The following is a 10,826-nucleotide window of genomic DNA, read 5'->3' as shown; positions in this document are numbered from 1 at the left end:
AATTACACAAGTAAAAAATAAAAGTAAAACTTGTATTCAAATTTAAAATTTAAAATGTATTTATTCAAAATTTAGTGTCATAGGTGTATTATAGGTGAATGTGAAATATTGACAAAAAATTTCTTAAAATATTGACTATTGATTTAAATTTATGTATTATTATATATTACAAAATATAACATTAATATAATCAAAATTACACATAATAAAAAAATTGAATTCAAACTATAATTTTTTCTGTTCAAATTTACTAAACAAATATTACAAATAGAATGCATCATTTACACATAAATAACAAATCAAAATCAAACTATACAAATTTACTAAACAAAAATTAAAAACTAAAAACTAAAAAATAAAATGAACATCATAAAACTAATAATAAAACTCGTGACTTCTTTTTACTTTCAAAATGTCTTCTATGATAGTATAAGCTGATTTAATAGTTAATGTGCTCATTTTTTTTGATAAACTAAATATAAATAATAAATATAATGAAATAAATATTTACTCATCTCATCAATGTATAGAAATGCTTGCAGATTTTTAATTTAGGCTTTCCTTGATTTGATGTGCTCATTTATTACCAGGCATTGCTTGCATTAATGGGCTCGCAATATTTAGAAAAGTTTAGAGAATGTTTTAGATTTTTCTTTGCTTATTGTTCATTGGTTGGAAGATTTGTTTTAAAAAGTTTTAATTGAAAAAAAAAAACCTTAGCAAATGATCAATCAGAAAAAAAAGAAAATTGTAAAAATAAAATTTCAAAAGTTAGAAGGGTGCAGACTATAGAATAAATGTTTAATGTTTAATGTTTGTTGACACAATTTCCAAACAGATATAATTGAAAACATTAGTCTGCAGCCTATAAGACTATAAGACAAGGGACTAATAAATATTAATACCCTTATCCATCTTTAGAGTTTCTTGTCATATTCCGTAGTTTTCCAAATACAATTTCATTATCAAAATTGATTGTAATATTTGAATGTTAAATTAATCAATTATCCTATAATTGAAAAAAAATCTATTTTATTGTTTTATATACAATCCTTTTCTTACAAGATTCATAGCAAAACAGCTATTTTTGAGGAATTTGGTTCTCCAATGTTAGATATTATAGCTCCTTCCTTAAATCGAGAATTTTATTTATTTAAATATTTATTTATAGATATTTTGGGTATTCCAACGTACGAAATTTTCATAAATCGAGAAATTAAATTATTTATGAGATCTTTATTAAAAGATAATTTATAAAATCTCTCATTTTTCTTTACAACATACGTGCTACTGTATAAGCCGCATACCTTCTCCGCACTTTAATCCTTTGTAACGTGTTCTCTGCAAGTAGTCAAAACCTCGTAAACAAAACTGCTTAAGAAAACCCAATTTCCCCAAATTAGGAATCTCGAACACAAAAACAAATTATAATCCATTGTTTCTTTTTTCAGAAAAATGATTTTTTCGGATCTTTCAATATTGCTAAAAATTTCTGCTAACGACAAGGAAGAAGGCCTTCAAATATATCTTGCTTGTTTGTACTCTTACTCGAACTGACTATCGGGCTTTCGAAAATTTTCAATTTTTTTCTGATACCCAGTTTCTTGTTTGTAATGGAGATAGAAGAGATCATGATGGTTTTATTGAGGGCATCGCAGCTGAATACTAAGATAAACGATGCAATTGAGCGTGCAGTCAAAGTGGATATTAATTTGAACAAGGAGAGATTCGAACAGGGGACGTCATCAAGTTGTGAAGGAGGGGCAGAGGCCAGAAATCTCATCTCCATTAGAGATGCTTTGGAGGCGCTAGAAGACCAGCTGGAATGCTTTCAGGTAAGACTACCCAAGTTTTTTTCAATTGTGTGCTGCATATTTTGTCTGGTCATAATTTGTGGAACTACTATAGGTTAGACAAATGTCAAATAATTTTTTCGAAGGGCTAATGGATTCACGGTAATGACCTAGCATTTTAATTTTTAAGTTTTAAGAAAGCTAAATAAAGCCTGGGGAATCGATTCTAATGCTGGAATTCAATAGAAACAATTTTGTAAACTAGTCGTATTTTGATAAGCGACTATTTTGGTCGTAATGGCTCATCCGGTCATCATGCGGGTGATCATTATTGAATTAGGATTTGAATCAATTCAAGATTGACAATACTATTATATGGATGTCAACCAATTCTTCTTGTTTCTCCTGCTCATCAACCTGTGTAGCATCTTTAAGATTAACATTCCAATATCGCTAAAGCTTGGCTATACTTAGGATTCTATTGATTTTGAAGCCACAAAACACTATGCATGACCATCAAGTTCTCTTCTTGTTGAGAGGTAAGTCTCTCCTCCTTTTATAGATTGGACGAAGTTGTATGTTTATCAATTCCTCTTTGTAGCAGAGGAATTGGCAACTTGTGAAAGAAGGTGAGTGGCAAGTATTCTCAACTGTCGTGCATTCTGGCATGCCACTTCCAACCTCCAATAATGTTAGTTTGAGCTAATGTAGCTCTTTCCATCCTCACCTTTGATTTGCTAAATAATGGACTGCAAAGATTGGAAAAAGCTAGCCACTACTTTCAAATTAAAGAAGACTTCTTATCTTTATTCATTTTTCAAAGGGCATTCATGAGCTCTTCTTTCACCTCTTCATTATGAGATGGATGCATTCTTCCAGGACTTGTTACATATCATTTGGGATTTAGAACATAGGCTGTAGCATGGATGGGGTGTTCATAGTGTTCCACCATTGCATCACAATAGGCCTTATATTCTCCTCATAAAATCCCAAATTAAGATCCCTGTTATGAATGACTCACACCATCTATCAAGTATAAATCTGTATGTCTAGGAGAGTTTGTATCAGTATATCTTATGACCTGCACGACAAATGAAATGAAGGAGCAAACATATCTGCACACAAGTTACAAAAATTAAAATTTAAATAATATTAAGACTCAAATGATAAGTGTGACAATGAATGAAAATGATTTATAAGTTTGAAACTTTAATAAATTGGTAGCAATTAAATAATTTAATAATAAAATCAACAATTTATTATGTCATTGTGGAGCATCAATCATCCTCAAGAATATTTTGTTTCACACTTTTACCTTTATTTGTGCTTGTGTCCACCCATCTACCCCTTAGGTTTCACCATCATTAATTGTTGAGGTTCTTGCACCTCAAAATTCCTCTAACAAAATTAAGTAGCTAGCATGTTTAGTATCTATGGGTCTGAGTTCTTTTCTTGAAAATTTCTAAACAAAGCAAGTGAGGTTTGATTGTTGCAAATAACCATTTGTATGTCTTTAAATTTTTCCACCACTACCTTCACCAAATTGATGTTCCAAGTGTTTTTCAATATGTTCTTCAACACATAAACACAACAACCACCATCAAACCAACTAACTTACGTACATAGGCTGAGTCAATCACCACTTTTACAACATGAGAGGGCCCAATCTCTACTATGGCATCCTTCAAATTGTAAAATTGAAAATTTGCATCTTTACTCATCTTTGAACAATTAATAATTATAATAAAATAAAAGCTAATTGAATACTCTTCATCAAGCAGGGTGGTGCATAGCTTATGTTCTACAAAAGGGGCAATTTCTTTTTTGAACATTTGTCTAAAGAGGGGAAAATGTGCCACATGAGATGATATGGTCTAGACAAAATAATAAAATTGGCATTAGAAGACAACCACTTATCATGATTGCATGTTATGCATCTCTACAACACTAGTAACCCTTCTCTTTCCCTTGGTAAAACTCTCCCCCCTTTGACTATCAACATCCATATTTTGGGTAGCAATGACATACTAAGTTGCGTAGTCTCTATTCCCATTCTTTTATTTTTTGCCTCACCCTCCATGTACAACCTAGTCACCTCAGCCTTCTCGTCTAGGTTTTCTTTTTTGGAACCTTCTATCCTTTGTCCACTTATGCACAAAAGATGAGAGTAAACCCTTGTGTAGTTGCCCTTAAAATTTTTGTTGCACAAATGATGTAGCCATACTCTACTCCCCATTTTTTTTCCTTTTCTTGTTTTAGTCTATGGTCGTCGCAAATTGTAGAAGGGGTTTTTTAGGATTGAATTGACCCTTTAGTTTTTGGGGAGTTTAGAAAGATATTCAAATAGTGTTCCACGGGGACGTGTCCCCCCTCAAAATGTAGGGGACATCCCCAAGAAATAGTGGTGTTGATGATGTCCCTTCGCCATCCCTCCTCCACCACCAAGTTTCCTTTGCCGTCTCCGAGACGTTTCCTCACCAGGGGGGCATTTCTCAGAAGTTTCTTGTGTTAGAAACGCCAATGGGGACTCTATAACATTCCCAAGACTCCTAGATGTCCCTCAACCTTGGAGGGGACTTGCAAACTGACTTGCAATTTTTTAAGACTGATTAGTATGGTTGAGTCTTAGGCTGTCTGGCATTGTTTGGGGGCGAACATAGTTGCATAGAGTGAGTTTTAAGAGGCTTTAAGGGGTTGTTTGGACCTACAATGGTGATGTCTCAGACCTGCAACATATTTTCCAATTGTATCAGACCTGCATTGTTGTATACAGTAATTTAAATCAAAATGTGTGTTCCCTACCTATAGTGATCATTTCAGCTGCCTTTTTAAGGTATTTTCCTTTATCATTTTCTATTGGATGCTAGTTTCATGCAATTTAGGCAATCTAGAAAGTGTCTTTTCAATGTGCTGCCCTGTACCAACATTTGTATCAGCTTGTAATCGTGATCAGTACTTAATAGCAGAGATAAGCATTGTTTCAGTTTGCATGGTTCTTATGCTTGTTAAAAAATAAAAGACCATCTAGAGTGGTCATTACACATAAAGATGTTTTTCATGATGACAAAATTGAAATAGATATATGCTATTATTTCTATACCTTGATCTGAAATGATAGGGGTAAGTTAATTAGAGCTTTTACTATCTTTAGGGTTGGATCCTTTTAAGATACTCCAACACAATCTTTCTAGTTTCTACTTATAACTTATAGTTCAAAGTTCATTGCAATCATTGCAATGTATTTACTTATTCCTTATACAGTTATATATATACATATTTCTAAACTAATGTTTCAAGTACTATATGTATTATGTCAGCACCACCCCCTACCTCTGTCCCCCTGCCGTCCCTCCGGTGTTTCCAAACTTAGGCCCCAAGTACCCTTGCACCCGAAACATGTTCCCCTATCCCTCCGAGGAAACGTCCCCAAACCCCGTGGAACTATGTATTCAAATGAGTTATTTGAATTCACATACCAACATCACTCCTACTTCCAAGGAAACCCCCAATACTATCTCAACAACCTTTTTCTTGAATTTGAACCTATTCATCCTCGCTATCCATATTGCTGCTCATTGTTTTGTTTTTTTGAAAATTCAAAACACAACTGCAAATGCAAACATAAAATAAAATGAGCAGAAAATTTTCCCTTTAAAAATGCAAAAATGCTTAAAAACAAAATTGTGCAAATGAACAATGGATGGTATAGTTACTTCAAGTAACATGGTTTTGATCCTCTCATGCCTCTTCTCACTATTGTAATCTTGTGTTCTCCCAGCGAATCTCTTTCTTTGCCTTCTTCACATTGTGGAAAATGGCAAAATGAGTTTGTTTTTGTTTTTAGTTACTAGTGTGGCTGTTTTAGGTTTAGGGTTAGTGCAAAAGGGTGTGGGGATACTTCTGGGCCCTCTCATCACTCAGATTTTTCAGTTCTGTGTCTTTTTAAAATTTTCATGTTGGCTAGGTCATAGGGGATGGCTAGCCATCCCCTGTCGTTCCATTCTGTTTCCTAAAAAATTCTGCTATTTTGGAAACGTTTCTGAATTTTCTTGGAATCAAGTATGGCTGGGGGCATTTTCGACCCATTCCTGTGTCCCTCAAATGTTTCCTATAGGGTATGGGTCAATATAAAATGTAAGGGGTGCATCCCTAGAGTGCATATAAACAAATGTTTCTTTTCCATCTGGTGCAACCCAAAAACAATTTAAATTTTTTTTATTTTTAAACTAGAGCAGGAGTTCAGGGGTGGCAAGCTCCTAGCGGTTTTGAGGAGCATTGTCCTTGCCACACCATTGTTTATGATTTTTTTGTTTCTAACCAAGCTCCAGACCCTTCAAAAATCATGCTTGTTGAGGCCATAAAGCAGTATTAGGCCATAACTGACTGAGAATAGATGGATCATTGCTGAAGAATGGGTGCTCTTGAGTGCAATCTTATCGATCAAATTTTTGGTTACTTATCAAAGTCTGCAACCTAAAAAATAGGTTTTGATAGAAAATTATAAAACAAGCATTTTGCAGGCAAACTGCAAAACTGGATGAAAAAACTGCAGTTTGTTTGTGATTAAACTTTCATCAGAAATTGTACTGGCAATCATAGGAAAATATCAAGCAGCCTCGGGAATCAGCCAGTCATCAGAGGAAAAATTGGCAGCCTGATACAGATCAGGTCACCAACTGGGCCAAGCAGTGATTTATTGAAGATTTTTGCTACTATGATTGTGCCTATAGATGTTTTTGTGTACGATTAGCCTGACCTATGAAGCAAACGATTTGAAGGGCATACATTTATTTGTAAGATCTCTTTGCATGTAATGCTTTTTATTGATTTTGCAGGCTCTACAACAACAGCAGAAAGCTGAAAAGGAAGCAACCTTGACTGACCTTGAAGAAAGCAGGAAAGAACTCTTGGGGAAGTTGAGGGACTATCAAGGGAGGGAATGGGAAGTTGTTCACGAAGCTCTGGCATTTGCAGGGGAGACACTGGATGAGAGTGATGAAATACCTCTTCAATCATATCATAAACTACCGTCACCAAATGCCTCATTTTCTGTAACAGATGGAAAGTCTGCAATCTACTATAAGAGTACAGACTGTTCTAGGGAGATTGCTGCTTTGAAGCAACTTCCGTGGAAGGAGGAAATGTATGAACTATGCATTTCTGAGGAGAGTAATGATAGGCAAGCAGGTGAGGAAGTGATTGGTAATGAAAACATGAAGAAGAGCAATAAAGTGCCAAAGCAAATTGTGGGCATTGTATGTAATAGTATTTCTAGATTTATAGGGACTCCAGTAGGTAAGTTCATTATAGTGGCAGCAAAAGCAGGATTTGCAGCAGCTGGTTTGCTAGCCGTTCTGCATTTAACAGAAACTGGGATGAAAAAGAAAAGGATGCAAGGTATCACTGGAGCCCATAATCCTCCGCAGAAGTCCATTTCCTCCCCACTGAGCGAGAAGACTCAGGATATAGTTCAAGAGAAATGGCCTTCTGGAAAATTTAGAAATATTGATTATGATATGGAAGATTGTGTTCAAAAGGAACGCAGTGATTTTCCATCTGATCAAGAAGGGGCAGTTCCTTATGTGTTTTATGGTCGTGGCTGAACAGATAATGGTTTGTCTGGACTTGCTTTTTTCATAAATTACTGACGAATGCAAATCATTAAGCATGAAGGTGAGACATGGACAAGTTAATAGGTAAGGTCATTTGGGGCAAGGCAGCTTCAGTGTATGATGAATGATTTTTATTTTCAGTTCCTGGGCTCAAATCTGTTCCTTGCACTTGTCTGTTTATGAACCATGCTTTATACCGGGTATGCTGAGAGCAGGCTATGCTATGCTATGTGTCAAAAATACTAGAATGGATGGCAAGAACTTTTGGAGTGTGTACCTTGAGATACCCAGACACTGGATCTGGACCTGAAGCATTTTGCAATCACCCCAGTAATGATGCAAAGGCTGTTGTGCTTGATCCATGTTATTTAAAATAATTTTAATTTTAATGGTGCCTAACGAGTTGCCCTTTTAAAAAGGACTAAGATAGAAAAACCATTTTAGGAAAATAACAAAGTGCTGGGCAATAATATCGTTTGTCCTACACATAAATTAAGCTGATTTAGCATTTGCATTAAGCCTCGTAGTCTATATTGGCTTATTCATTGAATATCCGAGTCCAAATTCAAGTCTGTAAGTCTGAATATCTGAGTCTGAATAGATGTCTGTAAGTTTGATATAAGCTTCATTTCTTTGGAGTTTGCCTGTGATGGATTCATGATGAAGCCGTTGAAGAAATTCTTAAAATACCCATTTTGTGCATTACATTGAAATAGGAATGAATTATTGATATGCTTTATCCAATAAGAACACAGCTCCATAAGTTTTGCAGATCTTAAATCTTGAATTCTCAAAATAATTTGAGACGTAATAGTAGTCTATTACATTATGTGGAAATACGTGGCTGCACTTTATTTTTACATAGATGTGACAGTGAAATGCCAATGCATATACAGAAATGCAATATGCACACTGAAATAGAATGCCTCTATTTAAGGTTATTGTCTTTGGAATGCTTACAAATTAAAAAGGAAAATAATGATTTGCAAAAGATGATTCTGCTGTGAGCAATACTTGTAAATTATATAGGATTTACTTGGGAGAGGTCTATGAATATAATGTGTTATCAAATCCTCAAGAAAACCAAGTCTACTGCTCCAACTTATTTGTTGTTCCTGCAAATCATTCACTGGATGTCCTAGATTTTTTCATTAGTAACTAGTTTTTGAAGTCTTGATGCAGACATTAGAAGGAGCTAAGCATCGTTCCCAATTGATTGTATATAAATATTTATATCTTGTATATTTGAAACTCTAACCAATAACTTCTTTCCAATGTTCAATTCAATTAAACTCAAATTGTATAGCAAAACTTTCTGTCATGTCTCAAACACCTAGATCTCACGAAAATGGGTGTATGTTTTGTTACGAGGAATATTTGTTAATGCCATTGAATTAATCTTCACTAATTCAAGAAGAACCTTTCCATTAAACTTACTCTAGTCATGTTGCAGAGCACAATTGAGAGCCACATGGCTTGCAGGCATTTGCATAATCAATTTTATATTTTATAAGATGAACTGCTTACTAGTTGTATCCTTGCAAAGATCAATTGATTGCTCTCAAATCATCTGGCGAAAGTTGCTTCAACACCTAATTATATATCTCATGCAACATTCTAAATAGTTGGTCTTCCACGGTACATTTTTTGAGTCTTGAGGAAAATCTTCAAGTTTTGAGGAGAAATTGATATTTTGTTAGTGCTGGAATTAGCCTCTGGTTCTTGTCTTTCAGCCTAATTTGCTTTATCCTTTTTCTGTATTTGCCAACTTTGAATTCTTCTTTACAGTGGTTAAAGAAAGCCATTTGTCTTGCTACAAACCATGGTAGTACTGTAGTAACAGATCTGATCATAAAAAATAGTAAGTACATTTGATCTGCGCTGGAAAGGAAGAATTATATAATCAATTATAGGGATGCGGTACATCACGATTTCAAACCGTTTGCATATTAGCGTGCTCTTATCAAATTGAAAGTGACATCAATCATGCTTACCTACTTGGCTTATTTAAGAAGTGAATCAATTCAAGCAGTTAATGGTCATGCAATTATCTTGAATTTTGACTTTGCTTGTGAATTTCTATCAAGATCCTGACAAGATCGATCGCCATGCAATTATCTTGAATTTTGATTGCAAATTTCTATCAGTTGCCAATGTTATAACAATCCCATCTAAATTTTGTCAACACCCAATGGCGTTTACTTTCATCTATGACCAATCCAAGGTGGATTTCAAACAGTATTGATAATCTAGTGCAACACGATTGGGTTGTTTCAAGGGAGAATCGCTCGGAAATGACCATATATAAATAAAAAAGATATGATGCTGGTTGATGTTGGGTAGATAATGTTGTTACATCACCAGTTCTAAAACATGGCAGGCAAGAAAAATTGAAATATAACAAGTTTTAAACAACATTTTAATACAAATAGGCTACACTAGTTAACAAAGGGTGCATGTGATCGGATAACAAACACCATCATTTTATTTATAAACTACTGAGTTTTCTATGGCTCTCCTTGCCAACATCTCTCTTGCTCAAATGTGTTTGAACTCCTAGACCGTCCTTGCCATGACTTCCTCCCCCTTGGATGCTCACATGGGGGTTGCCACTTCTGGCGCTGCCATTGCAGATGGGTTGGAGGCCCCCACGTTGATCGCTGACCCCTCTGCCTTTGCAAATGCTGCTAGTGATCTTGTTGTGTGCTCCCAAAACCTTTTCTTTTGGTCGACACAACTTTGCTCGTGTGGCTTATTCTGCGTTGCATCCCTCCAAGGGGATCCAACCTCTCCCTTGTGCCAAATCCTCCTCGATGGTGGTTTGTGGACAAGACGTTGTGGATAACATCAACTTCTACCAACGTTGCGCCCTGGTGCGCAGATTTACTGGTTTTTGGCCTTCTCTCTTGAACCTTCAGCGTTTGGTAAGTGGCTCCTGGAAGCCTTTGGTCGCGCATATCATTGAGCTTTTTCCTTGTGCCAAGGGTTTTTTAATTGTTTCCTTCACCTCCTCTCATGACCAGGACCTGATTTTGGGCATGCTATGGTCCTAGTGAGACCACTCTCTCTCCATTAAACCCTGGACAACTTCGTTTAACCCTCTTATTGAACCTCTTAATGTGCGTCTAGTTTGGGTTCACCTCCCTAATCTCCCCTTTTATTTTTGGGAGCATTCTTGCCATGAGGCCATTGGCAACTCTATTGGGCATTTCTTGAAGGTTAACGATGCTACCTCTTCTATGGGCCACTCCACTTTTGCTCGCATCTTAGTTGATATTGATATTTTTGTGCCTCTCCCTACGGATGTGGTTTTAATGGTTGGGGATAGGCCCTGGGCCCGACCATTGGACTTTGAGGGCCTCCCCTTTCGATGTAGGAGATGCTTCACTGAGTCATCTTGCTTCACTTTGTCTGTTGCCTC

General features: G+C 35.7%; 1 protein-coding gene across 1 annotated transcript; it reads left to right on the top strand.

The window, feature by feature from the left end:
- The first annotated feature begins 1,284 nt into the window (after positions 1-1,284).
- LOC131053579 (plastid division protein PDV2) lies at positions 1,285-7,919 on the top strand. Its single transcript, XM_057988205.2, has 2 exons — positions 1,285-1,835; positions 6,629-7,919. Exons 1-2 carry the CDS (start codon positions 1,614-1,616, stop codon positions 7,394-7,396), a joined length of 990 nt encoding a protein of 329 aa, XP_057844188.2. The 5' UTR covers positions 1,285-1,613; the 3' UTR covers positions 7,397-7,919.
- Positions 7,920-10,826: the final 2,907 nt, after the last annotated feature.

Source organism: Cryptomeria japonica, chromosome 4 (assembly GCF_030272615.1).
Source record: "Cryptomeria japonica chromosome 4, Sugi_1.0, whole genome shotgun sequence".
In the NCBI taxonomy this organism is placed as follows: Eukaryota; Viridiplantae; Streptophyta; class Pinopsida; order Cupressales; family Cupressaceae; genus Cryptomeria; species Cryptomeria japonica.
This window is presented reverse-complemented; position numbering and strand designations above follow the sequence as displayed.